This window comes from Rhincodon typus, chromosome 30, assembly GCF_021869965.1.
Source record: "Rhincodon typus isolate 14 chromosome 30, sRhiTyp1.1, whole genome shotgun sequence".
Lineage (NCBI taxonomy): Eukaryota > Metazoa > Chordata > Chondrichthyes > Orectolobiformes > Rhincodontidae > Rhincodon > Rhincodon typus.
In genome coordinates this window covers 23,023,464-23,045,292 of record NC_063361.1, presented here as the reverse complement: position 1 = coordinate 23,045,292, position 21,829 = coordinate 23,023,464, and the positions used below count along the sequence as shown (strand labels likewise).

Sequence of the window (21,829 nt, the reverse complement as noted above, 5' to 3'; positions counted from 1 at the left end):
ACAGCGGATGCAGTATACCACATTGGCAGATGTGCAGGTGAACATCTGCTTGATGTGGAAAGTCTTCTTGGGGCCTGGGATGGGGGTGAGGGAGGAGGTATGGGGGCAGGTGTAGCACTTCCTGCAGTTGCAGGGAAAAGTGCCGGGTGTGGTGGAGCTGGAGGGGAGTGTGGAGCGGACGAGGGAGTCACGGAGGGAGTGGTCCCTCCGGAAAGCAGATAAGGGTGGGGAGGGAAAGATGTCTTTGGTGGTGGGGTCGGATTGCAGATGGCGGAAGTGTCGAGGATGATGCATTGGATCCGGAGGTAGGTGGGGTGGTACGTGAGGATGAGGGGGATTCTTTTTTGGTTCTTATTGCGTGGACTGGGTGTGAGGGATGAGTTGCGGGAGATGTGGGAGACACGGTTGAGGGCGTCCTCGACCACTGAGGGGGGGAAGTTACGGTCCTTGAAAAACGAGGACAACTGAGATGTACGGTAGTGGAATGCCTCATCCTGGGAGCAGATGCGGCGGAGGCGAAGGAATTGGGAATAGGTGATAGCATTTTTGCAGGAAGGTGGGTGGGCGGAGGAGTATTCTAGGTAGCTGTGGGAGTCGGTGGGCTTGAAATGAATATTGGTTTCTCGGTGGTTGCCCGATATGGAGACAGAGAGGTCCAGGAAGGGGAGAGAGGTGTTAGAGATGGTCCAGGTAAACTTAAGGTTGGGGTGGAAGGTGTTAGTGAAGTGGATGAACTGTTCAAGCTCCTCGTGGGAGCACGAGGCGGCGCCGATACAGTCATCAATGTAACGGAGGAAGAGGTGGGGTTTAGGGCCGGTGTAGGTACGGAAGAGGGATTGTTCCACGTAACCTACAAAGAGGCAGGCGTAGCTTGGGCCCATGCGGGTACCCATGGCTACCCCCTTTGTCTGTAGGAAGTGGGAGGAATTGAAAGAGAAGTTGTTGAGGGTGAGGACGAGTTCGGCTAAGCGGATGAGGGTGTCAGTGGAGGGGGACTGGTCGGGCCTGCGGGACAGGAAGAAGCGGAGGGCCAGGCTTGTTTTGGCTCAGGCTTGTTCTCGGAATGCAACGACTTGCCCAATTTTACTTGAGTATGCTGAATCAATTTAATGCCAAATTATCTTTTGGAATCAGCGTCGGGGAATGAAAGGCATTCCAAGGAGATGGTGAGAATTCGGAACTAATGTGTTCTCAGAAAGAACAGGGGTGGGACTCTTGGTTCTAGAGCCTCCTAATTGTCAAGGAACATACCTTTGTCAGATAGCGAAAGGTCAAAACTGCATAAATCTGAGAGAACTACATAAAGACCAGGAGTGCAGTTAGTAAAAAAAATTAAGAAATCAAGCAAAATCCCAAGCTGTTTCTCAAGGATAAGAGAAGAGTAGGGCGATTTATTCTTATATTTTTTATAGGATGTCGGTACCTTTGGCAATTTCAGAGGGGAGTTAAGAGTCAATATTGTGGCTGTGGCTTTGGAGTCACGTGTAGGGCATGAGTGAAACATGGGTTTTTATAACAATTACTGATATTTATCGCTGAGCCAATTTTATATAATTGTGGATTTTATTAATTGAATTTAAAATACACCAGCTGCCCTGGTGAGATTTGATCTACTGAGCCTAGACCATTTGGCCTTGATCTCTCGATTATTAGACCAATGACATGACCACTATGTCACCACTTCCCCAGCTTGAGACCTCAATATGCGCTGTTATGTGAAGGAAGGCTTAGATATGGTTCCTTGGAGCTGTTTGGTATCTTTCTTAAAAGAGGGGTTTGATGTAGACATTGTAGTTGAAGAGGAGTATGAACTAAAGGATGGGACAAGCATTGTGAAAAGAGGTGACAGGGAGAATCAGTGAGGCTAATGTGCTTAATGCAATCGGTATAGATTTTAGCAGGTGTTTGACAAGAACCTGTGCATCTGACTGTTCAGAAAGGTAAGAGCTATAGGATCCAAGAGCAAGTGACAAGTTGATTTTAGCATTGGTTCAATGGCAGGAGGAAAAAAGTTGCTGAATACTTCTCAAGAAGGCTGTTTCCAATATCGTTGGGAAAACCTCAGTCCTGGCTATCTTTCTTTTCATGCTACAAATCGATGCTTGAGACTGCCGTGTAGGGGCTATGATTTACAAAATTTGCAGGTGTTACAAAAATGGGTGAGTCTGTGACAATTCACTAATTTGCTGAACAATTTCAATAGACTGGTCAGCAGGGCAAATATGTCAAATTAAATTCAGTCTGAAGTGAGAGAGTGTGCATTTGGGGAAGGCAAACTAAGCAAAGGAATAAACAATAAATGGACGAGTACTGAGAATTGTAGAGAAACAGAGGGACCTTGGGAGTGCACATTCATAATCCCTAAAGATAGCAGGACAGGTAAATGAGGCAGTCAAGATGGCACATTGCATACCTTTTCTTTAGCTGAGGCCAACAATCTCCAGCAAGGATCCTATGGTAGAACTGTATAAAACATGAGTTGGGCTATAGCTTGAGTAGGAGTACAGAATGCATTCACTACCATGGTCCTTTTAGGTGGTAGAGGTTGCAAGGAGTTCTTTGTCAGTTACTGCAGTGCATCTTGTAGATAGTACGCATTACTGCCATTGTGCACCAGTGTTGAAGGGAAAGAATGTTAAAGGTGGGGATGGGTTGCCAGTCAAGTGGGCTGCTTTGTCCTGGATGTTGTCATGTTGCTTGTATTATTGGTGTTGCTGCCATCCAAGTAAGTGCAGAGTATTTCATGACATTCCTGACATGTGCCTTGTAGATTGTAGACATGCTTGGAGGTACAGGTGAGTTAATTGCCACAGAATTCTTAGCTCTGACTAACTCTTGTAGTCACAGTGTTTATATGGCTGGTCCAGTTCAGTTTCTGGTCAATGGTCACTTGCTGGATGTTGGATATGGGGAATTCAGCAATGGTTAGATTCCCTTTTATTGGAGACAGCTGTTACCCAGCACTTTTTGGCTCAAGTGTTATTGGCCACTTGTCAGCCTAAGCCTGAGTATTGTCTGTATTTTACTGCCCATGCACACAAAGCTTCAGGATCTGAGAATTTGCTGATTGTACTGAACATTGTGCAAGCATCAGTGAATAATCCCACTTCATACCTTCTCAAGAAGGATGATTAAGCCTAGGATACACCTGCTGCAGAAATATGAAGCATATAATAATGTTTCTGAAGAGGTTAATATAGAAAATATCTACTTTGAGGACCTTCAGTGGTGGCTGGAGACTGAAATGAATTACCTTCAACTTCATTCAAACTGCTCCTCCTCTTGCTTACACCCCTTGGTGCCGCTGACTTTCCAAATTGGAGTCCTCCTCTCGCTCACTCCTTTATGACTAAAAAAGATAATTTGGCTCAAAAATCTTTAAATCATCGATCCAGACAGATCCAACGCCCACCAAACACCTTCACCTCCCACTATTGCAATTTGAAATTATCTTAAAAATATGCTGAGATTGTAGAAGCATCGTACTATTATTGTTTTGAATGTGAAGACACTTACCCATTTGGCCTTAGTCTTCACTGTTGCAGGCAACTTTCCTAATTCTCTAAAATGTAGAGAAACTCTGAAGAAGGGTCATTGGACTTGAAAGGTTAACTGTATTTTCTCTCCGCAGGTGCTGCCAGACCTGCTGAGTTTCTCTAACAATTTCTATTTTTGTTTTGAGATGTTATGAAATTGTATTAGAATTGAGATTATGCCACGAAGTACAATAGGTAGTAGACAAGTAGAGCACGCTCCCACAGAAAGAAATAAATGCTAGCTGAATTACTAATTTTAAATTCAAGATTAGATTTTTGCTAGGGATTTGGTACAAAGGGATCTAGAGCCAAGGCAGTAGGATGGGAGTTAAGATGCAGGTCAATCATGATCTCATTGAATGTGAAACAGGATTGTGGGCCTAAATGGCTTTGGTGTTCTCAATTTTTTCTTCATAGGTGCAACTCCACATCACTAACAACTAAGTCTAAGCTGCATCTTTTTCCCATTGCTTTATGCCGTGCCTCATCTGCAAAGTACATTCTACAACATTAACTCTAAATCACTAACAGAGGATAAGTTTCCTGCATCAATAATCTAATTTTGAAGAATGAAAATACAATTATGAAGATCAAGATAGAAGACTTTTAGTAGACGTTATAAATCAAGGTTGCTGTAGATACAACTTTGAGAGTAAACAACAGTATTACCCCAAATTTCAACTTCTCCCCTCCCTGCCCCCTACACACATGCGCATCTGCACATGCGCACATATAGTTTTGTCATACAAGAACTGTTCCTCAGCTTCAATTGGTTGTAGGTGTTAATGTAGGGATTAATTTTCCACCTCCTCTTTTTTAAATTCTGCACTTTTATACTAACTGTTTCAGATGTGAGCCTGGCACACACTGCAGTGGGTGTCATCCTGAAATAATTTTCAGTGATGGTTTGTGTATGTATCCTAAATATGGTCCATCTGTGGGAAAGAGAGGTTTGCTGCAAAGTAAATTCTGTTGGCTAAGTCAATAATCTAGAAAATCTAAATAAAAACTGAAAGAACTGCGGATGCTGTAAGTCAAGAATAAAAACAAAGTTGCTGGAAAAGCCCAGCAGACCTGGTAGCATCCGTGAAGGAAAAAAACAGAGTTAAATTTTCGGGTCCGGTGGGCCTTCCTCAGAATCTAGAAAATCTAATTTGATTAGGATAGAAAGAAAGTACTTCAGTAAAATCAACAGAATGTTTGATTTCATGCTACTTAAAGATTTCTCTGTAGAACATGAAATACCATCATGTCTGCTGTCCTATAACTCTTCCCTGGTATTTATGTTGTACTCCATTTCAAGAAACTCTATCTAGATGAGACAACCAGACCTATTCTCTGATCTGGAAGAAAGAGTATGAATAGGAACATTGAGGGGTGGGGTGGGAGGCGGGGTGCGGGCAGTGTATACAAAAATATTCCCCGAGCACTCAAAACAACTGGTTTTCTTTGTGTTCTAAGTAAGCTTGTGGTAGCTGAAATATTACAGTGAACTCAGTCTAGACATTGAGTTCAATTCTGCAGGAGTAAATTGGACTTAATAAATCTGGTTCTTCATGTGTGCTGGGGAAAAGAAAGTGACCTAAACCTTGCTGTTTTGTCATGTTAACAACCCAGCAAGTTCACTAAGAACCTTCATTAATGAATATGCCACCCCTACTTAATTTGGCCTATATACAACTCTACTTTGCCATGAGGTTGACCTAATGTGCTCAGTAAAAGGGAGCAATAACAAATTCTATCTTGTATTTCTGTTTACATTTGAAGGGCAAACAGAACAAAATTGTGTTGTCAGGAAGCCAAGGTGACAATGGTTTAAAACTAGAATAATGAATTTGGTGTCTTCGAAGAACTAAATGATGTGTAGCATGGATATTGCCAAACTTCTTAATTTGACAGAATCCCAGACTAGGAGCATTTGATTAGGTTGTAAGTTTTGATTCCCATGGAACTATTTTTAGTATCTGGCTTTGCATTATACCAAAAAGCTTCTAGTGTTATATTCTAAAATAAGTTGCCACTCATACATTGTTTCTCTACACTTTGTATCTAAACAAGAACAGGATGTGTTGTCCCAGATTAAACATTGGTTGGAATGCAACTGTCAAACTACGTTTTTAACTCCAAGTCTGGATTTTTTGCACAGTATTTGGTGAGCTAGTGCACAGAACACCTGGATTTACACCGTTGTTAAATAAGTCAGTCTGGTTAACTTGGATCTTGCACTAATTTTAACATTTTTTTTCACCCAAGTTGAAGGAAGAATTGAACAAACGCTTATTTATAACGGGTATTGAAGGCGACTGTGGCAATAAACTTGTCTTGTGAAATTGATCCTAGTATGTGCCCAGTGTATGAAGCACTCAGATCTGTCCAAGAGTGGCAGTGGGAGGCGAGCATCTCCCATTAATTTATTGGTCCTTTGTTCAATGTATCTAAACTGCATTTGAATCTCTGATATATTTTCCAAGCTGACATCTTTGTTTCAGAGATAACACACTTTCACTTCCAAGTCATGGAGCACAGGGTCAAATTCCATTCTAAAGATTTGAGCACACATTTCAGTGTTTTAAACAGGGAGAGTTGAACTGTCTCGTGCAGTTTTTGACTGGATGGCTGACTGCGTTTTTGTCTTCCACTTACATGCATGTAAAAAGCCTTAAAACACTCACTCCAAAGAAGTGCTCAAAAATTTTCCAGTGTGCTGGCCAATAATGCTCAACTATCAGGTTGTTTATCTCTGCCTTTTATGCGACTCTCCCAAATGCTAAAGCAGTGTATGGTAACGACTTGTAAATTCAGTTTGATGCCAGTTGGATGTCAGTAGATTAGCTTCAGTTGGACTTGGATCCTTGCATTGGGTGAAGGGAAACAGCCAGGGCTCTGTCTCATGAGGAAGGGTCCCGACCTGAGACGTCAACTTTCCTGCTCCTCTGATGGTGCCTGGCCTGCTGAGTTCCTCCAGCTCCACACTGTGTTATCTCTGTCTCATAAGCTGTATTAGAGGAAATAGCTGTGGTGTGATGCACTCCATACTGTTGAGTAACCCATAACTTCTCAGCTTGTATAGAAAGATCAATGGCTATGGAACGGTACATCAAAAAGAATTACTGCATTCAGGAAGGAATACTTCAATGATGTAATTGAAAATAGAGTGTTGAATTTTCACTTAATCTGATACCTCTTGATGAAGTATTCCTGCATTTCACTTTATATAATTTCACTTTCTTTAAGCCTTCCTTTACGTAGGGAGCATCTGGCTGATATGAACATTTTCCTGGGATTCCCTGGCATTCCAACCTTATGTCTGAAATATTGCATTGCATATTTTAGTAAGTTGTTCAATGATTGTAGACATTTTAATGGAGCAACTGGAATAATGATCTGTACCTCAAATACATAGCAATCCAGGGCAAAACAAACATGGACACCATTTTAGGATGGCCTAGAGATCTATAATCTGCTGTCCAGGGTACAACATTCCTCTCCTGAAAGCTACGTGTTAAGCAATGTATAGGATATGATGTGGATTTATACAAAATCTGCAGAACGTTGTAAAGCTGAAGGAAACCCTACTTGTGCTAATTTTCTATAGGGCATTTGATGTATTGTGTAACAGCATGATAAAGCCAGAAGGGTACCTGGTTAAATTGATCTGTGTATATTCTGGCTGTAAGAATCACATAGAGGTAGATGAGACAACTGTGAAAAGAAAGGCAAGATTGTTCACTGTTGCACATCCTCTTTGATCTCTTCATTGCCAGGATAGTCTTAGGTTGTTGGTTTCAAGTATTTCTGGAAGTGCTTTTTCTCCCCCAAGTGATTGTTGTGTCATTCACATAGCATTATTTTCTTTCTGCTGTGTGCCCTATTGTGACATTAGGGTCGTGTGCGGCTAAAGACGCAGTTTGTCAAATATCAAAGTTAACCACCTAATTATGAATTTATTTCTTGGGGGGAGATCCTTGTTGAGTTATGTCTCATAGTCACTATACCTTTGAGCATGCTAATGATATCATTATTGTATCATTATGCGTGGCCTAATGGTATAAAGATCCAAGACTCTAACTTGACTCTGATCACTTGAAGCATGACATGCTATTAGAAGCATAGCGTCATATTAGCCCAGACACTTGTACGTGTGAATGTAGCAGCTACCTGTAATAAATGTCTGTTGGATCTTTCAATAGACTACACATTAGACACCTAGGTTCTTTGTTGCAATGTATAACACAAGCATTGCTTCATCAGGAATGTACACTTCTGGGGGGAAAACCCATATTTGTCCCTAATGCCCATGCGGTGAGAGCCCAAACCTTTTGCTATCAATTATTTGGCGACCAATGGATGACTCTCTCTGTGGAGAGAAATGATCTCAAAATGACAGAGCAGGTGATGTGCACTAGACACTCATCTTTGTGTGCTTTCATTTTAATATCTGATTCTTTCATTTTTGCAGTACTCAAAAGCATAATCATAATGATTGACCAGCTAGCGTGAATTACAGCGCCAAGCTGCCCTGGGTTCCATTGATTCCAGTTTCTGCCGTAGACAATCCTTGAAGGCATTGCTTCAATCAGTGCAGAGGTTCTAGTTAGACAAAGCAATCCTGCAAGCCTGTACAATTTATAACTTAAGCTTCCATCAGTACCCCAGTTCTATTTGTGGGAGTGGTGTTGGTAGGTGGAGGTCTCCAAGCTTTGACTTTCAGAAGTAATTGGGATATGCCCCTTGCGAGACATGGCAAGGTCGGAGTGTTGCTGTAGGTTGATTGCTTTTTTTTTTGAAATTCCGCACTTGGTGCTTTAGGTATGCTACTGGTTTTGAAAGAAATTGCAGCAATACACTTTTTTGTACATCACTAAAAAATATCTTTTTATATTTTAGCCTTCTACTAAGGTTCACAGATGACACATTTGACTCTGAAATTGGTTCAACTATCGGTGAGGTTAAACATTATTTTACTTATTCTGTAATATCTCAAGATGTTCAAAAATCAAATTTTCCAATGTGCATGTATTTATATGATTCCTTGCAACCTTTTCCTTTAGGGGTTGACTTTAAAGTGAAAACCATCAAGTTTAATGACAACAGTATCAAGCTTGCAATCTGGGTAAGTCAGTTAAATACATCTTGCAAACGATGGCTGGTGTCTTGAATTGAGGCGGAGATTAAAGCTTGGTTTTCTATTTCTTCACTTTTCAACTCTTTGAAACACCGCTGGCAATGGTCTACTATCTACAGAGTTATTTTTAGACAGTTGAATATGGAGAGGAAGGAAACTTTAGACAATAGGTCATCTTTGTGGATTAAAATGGACATTTATTATTTTTAATTCTCTCATGGAATATGGGCATCGCTGCTGGCCAGCTTTTATTGCTCATCCCTGGTTGCCCTTGAGAAGGTGATGGTGAGCCACCTTCTTGAACTGCTGCAGTCCATGTGCTGTAGGTAGACCTGCAATACTGTTTTGACCCAGCGATAATGAAAGAATGGCAATATGTTTCCAAGTCAGGTTGGTGAGTGGCTTGGAGGGGAATTTACAGGTGGTGGTGGTGTTCCCATGTATCTGCTGCCCTTGCCCTTCTGGATGGAAGTGATTATGGATTTGGAAGGTATCGTCTAAGGATCTTGGAATTTCTGCAGTGCATCTCATAGATAGTACACACTGCTGTGATTGAACGTTGGTGGTGGAAGGAGTGGTTGCTTGTTGATGTGCCAGTCAAGCAGGCTGCTTTGCCCTGGATGGTGCCAAGTTTCATGAGTGCAATTGGAGCTGCACCTATCCGGGCAAGTGGGGAGTATTCTGTCACATTCCAGACTTGTGCCTGGTAGCTAATGGACAGGCTCTGGGGTGTCAGAAGGTGAGCCTCTGACTTGCTGTTATAGCCGCTGTGTTTATATAGTGAGTCCAGTGAGTTTCTGGTCAATGATAGCCCCCAGGAATTCGATGGTAGGAGTTTCGATAATGGTAAAGCCATCATATGTGAAGCGGCAGTGGTTAAGTTGTCTCTAACTGGAGATGGTCATTGCCCTGACATTTATGTGGCAAGAATGTTACTTGCCAGTTGTAAGCTCAAGCCTGGATATTGTCCAAGTCTTGTTGCATTTGAACATGGTCGACTTCAGTATCTGAGAAGGTGGGAATGGTGCTGAACAGTGTGCAATCTTTGGTGAATATCCCCACTTCTGAAGTTCTGATGGAGGGAAGGTCATTGAGGCAGCTGAAGGTGGTTTGGCCCAGGGCGCTACACTGAGGTACTCCTGCGGAGATATTTTAGAGCTGAGATAAATGACCTTTTACAACCACAACCATCTTCCGATGTGCTAGGTGTGACTACAATTGGCGGGGAGTTTGCCGCTGATTCCTATTGACTCCAGTTTTAGTAGGGCTCCTTGATGCCACATTCAGTTGAATGCAGCCCTGATGTCGAGGGCTGTCACTCTCACCTCACCTCTGGAACTCAGCTGTTTTCTCCATGTTTGAATGAAGGCTGCAACGAGGTCAGGAGCGGAGTGGCCGTGACTGGGTGTCACTGAGCAGGTTCTTGCTGAACAGGTGCTGTTTGATAGTACAGTTGATGACCCCTTCTATCATGTTACTGATGATTGAGAGTGGACTGATGGGGCAGTAATTGGCTGGGTTAGATTTGTCCTGCTACATATCTGGGTAATGTTCCACATTGTTGGGTAGATGCCAGTGCTATAACTGTACTGTAACAGCTTGGCTAGGGAGCGGCAAATTCTGGAGCACATATTTTCTGTACTGTTGTGGAAATGTTGTCAGGGCCCATATCCATTGCACTATCCAGTGCCTCCAACAGTTTCACATGGAGTGAATTAAATTGGATGAAGTCTGGCATTTGGGGACTACTGGAGGAGGCCAAGCTGGATCATCTAGTCAGCTTTTCTGGCTGAAAATAGTTGTGAATGCTTCAGCCTTATCGTTTTCATTGATGTGCTGGACTCTTCTGTCATTGAGGACAGGGATAGTTATGGGGGCACCTTAGCCAGTGAATTGTTTAATTGTCCATCATTCTCGAACTGGAGCTTAAATCTGGTCCATTGGTTGTGGGATCACATAGCTCTGTCTATCATTTGCTGCTTATGATGTTTGGCATGCAAGTTGTCTTGTCTGGTTGCTTTACCAAGTTGACACCTCAGTTATAGCTATGCCTGGTGCTGCTCCTGGCATAGCCTCCTGCACACTCCGTTGAATAGTTTACTCAAGTACCTGTTACTTCTGAATAAGTCATTTCAAGTTAGGCCCAGAATTGTAGCAACAATTTAGCCTTTGTTGTTGGTGATGGTGGAGGTGATTAAACCACATTCTGTTTCTATCCTGCAGGGGTGAAAAAGAAATGTGATGAAATCAAATAGAAGGATGTGGTCATTTCTGCCTTTGGGTGATGTGATAAACAATATCCTAGCAGCTAATTATGATCTTACAGGAAGCCTTGCGGGGCAATGGGTAATGTCCCTACCTCTAGGCCAGAAGCTCCAGGTTCTGTTCCCCTGCCGGGACTTCTTAGCTGCAGAAGGACTAGGTTAAAGGACTGATAATCAGCCTGGATATCCTTCCATCACCTTCCCACTTTTATAGAAAAGGGAAAAAAAAGTCTTTTTTTTTTAAAGAAAGTAACCTAAAAGTGAGAATTGTGAAACCCTTTAATACCATTTTAGTTTTTCCTTGATCTTTCAAGAATTAAACTCTAAGCTTGCTTTCCTGATTTCTGACTGTCTCACTCTCTGTTTCACATTATTAATGTCCAGAATTGCCCTAGTTTGCGAAAACTACACTGTTCCCAGACTTTAATGGTGTCAGACCAATGTATTCTCCACATTTAACTTAAAATGTTTGAATATGTTGAAAATCCCACATGTGCATCTTAACATTTAAAATGTATGTCAATGTTTTGAATACTATCTTGAAGCTTTGAGATAATCTTTTTGATTTAAAGATGATCTTGGATTAGTCAGGTCCATCTTTGAATGGTGCCCTTCTGCTAACTTGATCTAGCCATATCCTTTGCATTATCATAATTGTTGTTCACTTGCATTGTAAATTTCTTCAGCTTTATTTTTCAGATTTTGTTTTTGCTTTGGTAGGATACAGCTGGACAGGAGCGATTCCGGACATTAACACCGAGTTATTACAGAGGTGCTCAAGGTGTTATTTTAGGTAAGGTGTCTATCAATTTTGGAGGTTTTTTTGTGATTTTCAATCTTTGTCTTGCTCCATCTTGCAAGAGGCACGATGGTCCAAACCTTTGATGTTGCAATGAAGTTGGCCGTTTTTTTAAAAAAAATGTGCTTTGTAACTGAAATTACCCAACTGTAAAGTCATTGCGTAGTGGTTAGTGCAGTGGGATCATACCAGCATATGTTAGTACAGGAACAAAAACAGAAGTTGCTGGAAAAGCTCAGCAGGTCTGGCAGCATCTGTGAAGAAATAAAACAGAGTTAGCATTTCAGGTCTGGTAACCATTCCTCAGAACTCAAGTTTTTAACCAGACCAGGTAAGGATGGCAGTTTCCACCATCTGCTGTGGCGGGATTTGAACCTAGGTCCCCAGAATGTTATCTGGATCTCTTACTAACAATCCAGTGATAATATCACTAGGCTGTTGCTACTGCTTTAAGTTTAGGGAGAAGACTCCTGCACTGTAGTTCGAGGTCACCATAAAAGCCTTGCCTTTTCACCCTCTCCTTAGTTGAGTTAAACTCACTGCTAGTTGTCTCCCTCGGAGCAGCGTATGATCCTCGGGAATCATGGCAACGTTAAATTTCACTTCAGCACATGAGCATTATCTAAGTCTGTTTGCATGGTCTAAACTAATCTTTTTTAAAGTTTGGAATGATGTTGAAGTTAAAAGCTGTTGTATGAAGCTTCCCAGGCTGTTAGGACTTTGCATTCTGATACAAGTATTCCTCGTAGCCAGTCTTAAACTCTGAGTTAACGTGCCAAGTGGACTGAGAAGGAGCACTGAAGTATTTCTGTTACCAACTGTGCCTGACAGTTGATCTTGAGCCATCTAGTATTGTGGTTGCTGCTGGTTGCTGGTAGCTGCAACACTGCACCATTTGTAATCTTAGACAGAATATACGGGACAGAATTGGATGATTCAGCCCAACAAGCGAAACCCTCATAACATTTAAGAAGCGTTTAGATGTGCAGTTGTGATGCCAAAGCATACAAGGCTATGGGCCAAGTGCTAGAAAATGGGACTTGAATGAGGCTGTTGACTTGCTCGCCGAGCTGGGTGGTTGTAGTTCAGACATTTCGTCACCATACTAGATAACATCATCAGTGTGGCCTCTGATGAAGCGATGTAATTTTACTCCGCTTATTATTTATATGATCCAGTCTGTTGGTGTTTTGTCATTTCCAGTTCATTTTTGCAAGCGTTTGTATATGGGGTCTAATTCCACATGTTTATTGATTGCATTACGGGTGGAGAACCAGGAAACTAACTATCAGGATACACAAACACCAGCTAGCCGCAAAATGACACGACGAACTTGCCCTCATTTCAGTGCACTCAGACAATGAAGGCCATCAACTTAACTGGGACAACGTGACCATGCTAGCTCAAGCCAACCATTGACACGCATGGAAATTCCTAGAGGCCTGGTTCTCCACCCATAATGCTATAAATAAACATGTGGAATTAGACCCAATACACAAATCCTTGCAAAAAAAGAACTGGAAATGACGAAACACCTCAACAGACCGGATCACGTAAATATTAAGCAGAGTAGAAAAACATCGCTTCATCGGAGGCCGCACAGATGATGTTACCTAGCATGGTGACGAAACGTCTGAACTATAACCAGCCAGCTCGGCAAGCAAGTCAACAACCTCATCTACAACACAAGCTACAAATCTACGCAAGAACCTTACATGGGATTTGAATAGTTAGGTGGTTGTTTTTGACAGCATGGAGATGATGGACCAAAGGGTCTTGCACTGTGCTGCAGATCTCTAGGACTCTGCTTCTCTTGAGTTTTCTTTTCTGCTTCCCACCTTAATTCTATCCATGTAACCTGCTATTCTCATTCTGTCAAATGCTAATCTTTAAATGCACCTATCATATTCACCTCAACCAGTGCTAGGAGCTCTCACCACTCTCGAGGTCAAGTCATGGGCTATAAAGATGCAATTTTTCCTGAGTTAGTGAAACATAGGATATAAGTACAACTTTAAGGGCCCTTTTGTGGTGCAGTGGTAGTATCCCTACCCCTGGACCAAAAAACCTGGTTTTAAGTCCCACCTGCTCCAGAGGTGTGTAATAAAATCTCTGAAAAAGTTGATTAGAAAACTAAGTTTAAATGTAGTATTTTCTAAATACAAGTCTTTTCACTAACTGTAGAAGATGCAACTTTTCCCACATCATTATCCAAGTGCAAACTTTTTTCCCCATTTTGAGGTGACAATTTAGTACCTTGCATTCGTTACTCATGCTCTTTTCTGTGTTATTTACATAAATGATTTGGATGAGAATATAGAAGGCATGGTTAGTAAGTTTGTGGACAACACCAAAATTGGTGGCATAGTAAACGGTGAAGAAGGTTTTCTAAGATTACAGAGGGATCTTGATCAAATGGGTCAATGGGCTGAAAAATGGCAGATGGAATTCATTTGGATAAATGCGAGGTATTGCATTTTTGGTAAAACAAACAAGGGTAGGGCTTATACAATTCATGGTAGGACCTTGGATAGTATTGTAGAACAAAGGGACCTAGGAGTTCAAGTACATTGTTCTTTGAAACTTGCATCACATATGGACAGGGTGGTTTAAAAATTCATTTAGCATGCTCACTTCATTGCTCAGTTCTCTGAGTATAGGAGTTGGGAAGTCATGTTGAGGTTGTACAGGACATTGGTGAGGCCTTGTCTGAAGTACTGTGTCCAGTTTTGATCGCCTTGGTATAGGAAGGATATTAATGAGCTGGAGAACATTCAGAAGACATTTACCAGGATGTTGCCTGGTATGAAAAGTTTGAGTTATAAAGAAAGGTTGGATAGGCTGGGACTTATTTCATTGGAGCATAGGAGGTTCAGAGGTGACCTTAGAAGTTTATAAAATCATGGCAGGTATAGATAGGGTTAATGGTAGATGTCTTTCCCCTTGGATGGGGGATTTCAAGACTCGGGGGCACTTGTTTAAAGTGAGAGGAGAGAGATTTGAAAAAAGACATGAGGGCAAATTTTTCGCACCAGGTGGTTCGTGTGTGGAATGAACTTCTTGAGGAAGTGGTGGATGCGGGTACAATTAGAATGTTTAAAAGACATTTGGATAAGTACATGAATAGGAAAGGTTTAGAGAGATATGGGCCAGGAGCAGGCAGGTGGGACTTGTTTAGTTTGAGATTATGTTCGGCATGGACTGATAGGATCGAAGGGTCTGTTTCTGCGCTGAATGACCCTATAACTCTAAATTTCTTCTGAATTCTTGGTGACTACCTTTTGCTGACAGCCTCTAGTTTTGTTCTTTCCCCACAAGAGAAAACACTTGCTCTGTGTCTACTCCCTTAAAATCTTTATAAATTTAGAGACTTGTAGATCTCAGCCTTTCTTTTTCCAAGAGAATAAGGTCACAGCTGTTCTATTTTCTACTGTATGTTAATTATCAAATTTGATGCAGGAAAAGGAAGCCTGATTTTTCTCTTTGTTTTACTTGTTCTTGTAAATCAACAAATTAAAATGTTTAACTGAATTGTGATGATACTGTATATCATTTTGAGAGTAATGATCTGGAGTGCGCTTAAGTTGAGTTCATTTGTTTGTTTCTCAGATGCAATTTTAAGGAAAGAGAGTTCGTAAGCAATGCATGACTCATGCAATGCAAACCTAGTAATAAACTTTATTAATTTATTTACAGCAAACCTGAATTGGTAATTCCAAGGATGGCGGGCCTGACATATGAAGAGAGATTGACTAGGTTGGGATTGTTTTTGCTGGAGTTCAGATGAATGAGGGGGCATCTCATAGAGACTTATAAAATTCTAACAGGACTGGACAGGGTAGATGCAGGGAGGATGTTCCCAATGGTGGGTGTATCCAGAACCAGGGGTCACAGTATGAGGATTCCGGGTAGATGATTTAGGATGGAGATGAGGAGTCATTTCTTCACCCAAAGAGTGGTGAGCCTTTGGAATTCATTACCACAGGAAGTAGTTGATGCCAAAACATTGAATGTAGTCAAGAGGCGACTAGCTATAGCATTTGGGGCAAATGGGATCAAAGGTTATGGGGAGAAAGCAGGATTAGGCTATTGAGTTGGATGATCAGCCAAGATCATGAAGAATGGCAGAGCAGGCTCAAAGGGCCGAATGGCTGCATCAAGCTCCTATCTTCTATGTTTCTATGTAATTGCAAAGATCGCATTAATATTAACTGGCCAAAGCAAACTAGAAGTTTTGCATCTGGAATTTTTGAGATTATTTATCAAAGTAAGAGATTTCCATTTTTGCTCCATTAATAAGAAAGGACTACAATGAAAATTTATAGATATTTACAAAATTTATGGGCAATATATTGAATTATTTAAACTGCAACCACCTTCCTAAGGGCAATTAAAAATGAGGCAGCAAATACTGGCCTCGCCAGTGACACTTGTACTCCTTCTTGGAATACAAGTTTAAAGAAAAGTTGTTCAGACATAAATTTTCTGTACAATATAGATTAGCTTATAGTAACTATTCTTCTAAAGTTAAATTGTTTATTACAGTGTATGATGTTACGAGGAGAGAAACTTTTGGCAAGCTCGATAATTGGTTGAATGAATTGGAAACCTTCAGCACTAAACATGGAATCGTAAAGATGCTTGTTGGCAACAAAATTGATAAGGTAAATCTTTAAAATATTTTAAAGCTCAGTGATGCCCAGTTCGGGTTCTGCCAGGGCCACTCAGCTCCTGATCTCATTACATGGAGGAAAGAGCTGATTATCAGAGGTGAAGTGAGACTGATGGCCCTTGCATTTGACCAAGTGTGGTATCGAGAAGCCCTAGCAAAACTGGAAACAACGAGTATCAGGGCAAACTCTCTGCTGGTTGGAGTCATACCTGGCACATAGGAAGACGGTTATGGTTGTTGGTCAGTTGTCTCAGCTGCAGGACATCTCTGCAGGAGTTCCTCAGGGGAGTGTCCTAGGTCCAACCATTTTCAGTTGCTTCATCAATGAGTTTCCCTCCATTAGGTCAGAAGTGGGGATGTTTGTCGAGGTTTGCATAATGTTCAGTACCATTTGCGACTCCTCAGATACCAAAGCAAACTGTGTTCAAATACAACAAGATCTGGACATTATCCAGGCTTAGGCTGACAAGTGGCAAGTGACATTCATGCCACACAAATGCTAGGCCTTGACCCTCTCCAATAAGAAATAATCTAACCACTGCCCCTTGACATTCAATAATGTTACTGTCGCTGAATCTCCCACTATCCACATCCTTGAGGTTACCATTGACCAGAAACTCAATCGGAATCACCACATAAACAGTGGCTACAAGACCAGGTCAGAAACTAGGAAAACTGCAGCAAGTAACCACCACCTGACTCCCCAAAGCCAGTCTGCCATTTGAATGGCACAAGTCAGGAGTGTGATGGAATAGTCCCCACTTGCCTGGATGAGTGCAGCTCCAACAAAACTTGAGAAGCTTGGTTGGCACCACAAGCAACTGTTCCTTCCAGCACTGACACTCAGTACACATTGCTGCTATGTGCAAGAAGCAGCGCAGAAATTCATCAAACATCCTCAGACAGCACCTTCCAAACCTACAACCACATCCATCTAGGAGGACAAGGGCAGCGGGTACATGGGAACACCACCACCTGCAAGTTCCCCTCCGAGCCACTCATTATCTTGACTTGGACATACATGGGATTCACCGGTCAACTTCCTGGAATTCTGTCCCGAAGGCTTTACATCAACCTACTGCATGTGGACTGAAGCAGTTTAAGAAGGCAGCTCACCACCACCTTCTCAGTGGCAACTAGGAGCAGGCAATAAATGCGGGACAGGCAGAAAGTGTTGGCCAACCTCAGATTCCCATATCCCATGGATTAGTATAAAAGAAAAAAATCAGCACCTTTTCAAATATTGATTTGCAAAAGATATCGATGCTCTCAAATGCCTTTTGTGTGTCATAATTTTTAATTGTATATCCGTTTAAGTGGCAAATGTGTAAAATTTATAATTTTTTTTGACCGTCATTCAACTTAAAAACATGTAATGGTAAAATTGAAGAAGAAATGGAAGGTATTTTAAGGAATAATTGTAAGATATGTGATTTGTCTCTGGGAACAATTGGGATGTTAAGAGGCAAGTTTGGTTCTATGTCAACTTAACAAGCCACCAGGAGACTTGGGTACAAGTCACTGTCAGTTATTAACTGACACAAGAGTCGGTCCTGAATATGTTACTATTGAAGTTTAGGAAAGCTGCAGAAGATCTCATCCCTTGTACATCTTTGGTCACTTACTCAATTTCTAATCTGATCAATTTACAACCTTATCGTAACTAGATGTCACTTATTTCCCACAGTGCATACATCAGGCATTGTTTGTGTCCATCCAAGGCCTCCCCTTATTCTGCTGATTGTGCAGTCTGGACTGCATTCTTGTTTGTGTCGCTCACTTCCTGGACCGGGTCTTTTGAGTACACCTGCACTACTGTACTACTTTACTTTTATTCTACTAAAACACTTTGAACTGAAACTGTATTTAACCCCTTCAGCTTTAACCCTTTCATTCCTCAGGCAGCAAATGTGATCTAAAGGCCAAAGTATTAATAGTGTGCCTGAGAGAAGGATGGCATCACTGAAGCTTTGGAAGAACCTGAGATGAACAGAAAAGGTGCTTGTTTTTTTTTTGCAGGAGAAAATAATAGTTGGAAAGCTTGCATTTTTACCTACTTATGGTGTGGAAAGAAGAATTTGTAGCCAGTTTTGACAACAGGCAACTGAAGATGATAGAAACCAGGGTTAACTTTATTTTAGTACCCTAACAGCTATAATGGATCATTTCATCTGCGTACATCCGCTGAGGTAAAGTTGGTTATGAAGTCACTTTTGCGTTTTCAAAAAAGGCAGCTGAAACTAAAAACTAGATTTGAGTATACTGCATCCGCTGTACCTGTTGTGGCCTCCTCTACATCAGGGAAACCAAGCGGAGGCTCGGGGACCGCTTTGCAGAACACCTACGCTCGGTTCGCAATAAACAACTGCACCTCCCAGTCGCAAACCATTTCAACTCCCCCTCCCATTCCTCAGACGACATGTCCATCCTGGGCCTCCTGCAGTGCCACAACGATGCTACCCGAAGGTTGCAGGAACAGCAACTCATATTCCGCTTGGGTACCCTGCAGCCCAATGGTATCAATGTGGATTTCACAAGCTTCAAAATCTCCCCTCCCCCTACCGCATCCCAAAACCAGTCCAGCTCATCCCCGCCTCCCTAACCTGTTCTTCCTCCCACCTCAAGCCCCACCCCCCCCTCCCCCCCACTAACCCCATCCCCCCCCCTTTACCTGTCCCTCCCCCCTGGACTGACCTATCCCCTCCCTAACTCCCCACCTACACTCACCTTTACTGGCTTCATCCCCGCCTCTTCGACCTGTCTGTTTCCTCTCCACCTATCCTCTCCTCTATCCATCTTCTATCTGCCTCCCCCTCTCTCCCTATTTATTTCAGAACCCCCTTCCCCTCCCCCATTTCTGATGAAGGGTCTAGGCCCGAAACGTCAGCCTTTCTGCTCCTATGATGCTGCTTGGCCTGCTGTGTTCATCCAGCTCTGCACCTTGTTGTCTCGGATTTTCCAGCATCTGCAGTTCCTACTATCACTAGATTTGAATGCTGATTATAGTGGCAGAGTTGTGAATGTAACCTTCCATACTGATCAAGTCGCATTGATTACTTCATTGGTACTAGAGACCAGAAAATAATTGGAGAATAAAACTGTTTTTCATCATCTCTTTTCACTAGCAAATCCAAATACAGATTTAGTGCCGTTTAACATTGACAATAAATCTACTTTGTTTAGTAAACTTGGTGTACATTTATAGCTTTAAAAATTGCCTAAAACTTTATTTTTGGTTAGAAAAACCGTGAAGTTGATCGCAATGAAGGACTGAGATTTGCCAGAAAACATTCGATGCTTTTTATCGGTAAGCTCTATATTTTTTGGCCTTTTCTCTCTTGCTGTTTTCCATTTCCAGTTCTGTTTTTGCCAAGTCAGTTTTCATCACATGCCCTCAAGGCATTGGTTCCTTGACATGGTTATGTTCCACATGGTCTGGCCACCCTCTATTACTCGAATGACTGATTGTCGTGTGTAAGACCTGATTGGTGAACCCTGAACTATGTAAACATAGGAAAAGGAAGAGGGTTAAGATGAAGGATATTGTTGTTGAGCTAAAGCCAATCCTATCTTCCCTGATGTTCTGCAGTGTGTATAAAATCTTCCAAAAATCATTGCAATTCAGCAAGTTGGGACCTTTTCCCTTCCTGCACATAGGGATCCTTGGGGCAGTTGTTAGACTCCTACCATTCCTCCTGAGATGCACAAACATGGTTATTAAGGGCGAGATTACAAAGTACTTGGAAGTGCATGGTAAAATAGGGCTGAATCAACATGGCTTCATCAAGGGGAGGTCATGCCTGACAGATCTATTAGAGTTCTTTGAGGAGGTGACAATCAAGTTAGACAAAGGAGACCCAGTGAACATGATCTATTTCCGGGAGGCTTCTAAATAAGGCAAGAGCCCATGGTGTTAGGGGAAAGGTACTGGCATGGATAAAGGATTGGCTGACTGGCAGAAGAAGGCAAGTGTGGATAAAAAGGTCTTTTCATATTAGCACTAGAGTTGGGACCACAACCGTTTAACATTACACATGAATGATCTGGATGGAGAAACTGAGGGCATTGTTGCTAAGTTTGCAGATGTCACAGAGATAGGTGTAGAGACAGGTATTGTTGAGGACGCAAGGAGGCTGCAAAAGGATATAGACAACCTGGGAGAATGGGCAAAGAAATGGTAGATTGAATAAAATGTGGGAAAGTGTGAGGTTATGCACTTTGGTAGGAAGAACAAAGGCATAACTATTCTATAAATGGGGATAGACTTTGGAAATCTGAAGCATGAAGAGACTTAGGAGTCCTAGTTCAGGATTCTCTTAAGGTTAACATGGACGTTCATTTGGCAGTTAGGAAGGCAAATGCAATGTTAGCATTCATTACGAGAGGACTAGAATACAAGCGCAAAGATTTACAGCCTCAGCAGTACAAGACTTTGGTTAGACCGCATTTGGAATATTATTAGCAGTTTTGGGTCCTGTATCTAAGGAATGATGTGCTGGTATTGGACGGCAGCCCAGAGGAGGATTACGAAAATAATCCCAGGGATGAGGACTTGTCATGCGAGGAGTGGTTGAGGACTCTTGGTCTGTACTCGATGGAGTTTGAAAAGTTGAGGGGGATCACTTAGAAACTTGCAGAAAACCGAGAGGCCTGGATAGAGTGAATGTGGAAAAGATCCTTCCACTAGAAGGAGGGACTAGAATCCAAGGACGCAGCCTCAGAGTGAAGGGATGATTCTTTAGAACTGAAATGAGGTGTAATTTCTTCAGCCATAGGGTGGTGAACCTGTGGAACTCACTGCCACAGAAAGTTGTGGAGCCTATGGCATTGAGTGTATTAGGACAGAGATAGATAGGTTCTTGATTGGCAAGGGGATCAAATGTTACAGGGAGAAGGCAGGAGAATGGAATTGAGAAAAATATCAGCCATGATGGAATGTTGGAGGCGACCTCATGGACCAAATGAGACTAATAACCCACAATCTTCCTGGTCTATCTCATGGCACTGTTTACTTAAGTAGGAGGAATCATTAAATCAAAGGAGCTACAAAGTTACATTAGAGTTCCATTGGACTTGGTTAAATAGCTGATGTCATTTGAGGTAGCACCTGAAATCACTGGAGCATTTCAAAACAAGGAAATAAGGCAATCATATCACTTGCAACATAGGGAATAACAGCATTGGTTGTTGGGCATGTATCTTTATTTGTTTCTCTTTGTTGTGATCACTGCATCTTTATAGTGGTCCATGGTGAATGGAGTCTACAATACTTTGGTTCAGTTGGTAGAGATTTTGAGAATTGGGTACAGTCAATAAGACTTTCTCTTGTACAATTGCGCTATATGCACATTACACAAGAACTTCTGTCTTTCCGAGACAACAAGGTGCAGGGCTGGATGAACACAGCAGGCCAAGCAGCATCATAGGAGCAGA

At 41.9% G+C, this 21,829-nt stretch overlaps 1 protein-coding gene across 1 annotated transcript in view; it reads left to right on the top strand.

Annotated features, from left to right (window-relative positions):
* The first annotated feature begins 1,703 nt into the window (after window positions 1-1,703).
* LOC109921297 (ras-related protein Rab-18-like) overlaps window positions 1,704-21,829 on the top strand; it is a 22,855-nt gene continuing 2,729 nt past the window's right edge. The window contains exons 1-6 of the mRNA XM_048614414.1: window positions 1,704-1,858; window positions 8,346-8,479; window positions 8,588-8,649; window positions 11,646-11,718; window positions 16,270-16,388; window positions 19,637-19,703. Coding sequence (XP_048470371.1) covers window positions 1,704-1,858; window positions 8,346-8,479; window positions 8,588-8,649; window positions 11,646-11,718; window positions 16,270-16,388; window positions 19,637-19,703 — 610 coding nt within the window. The remainder of the gene's footprint in view (window positions 1,859-8,345; window positions 8,480-8,587; window positions 8,650-11,645; window positions 11,719-16,269; window positions 16,389-19,636; window positions 19,704-21,829) is intronic.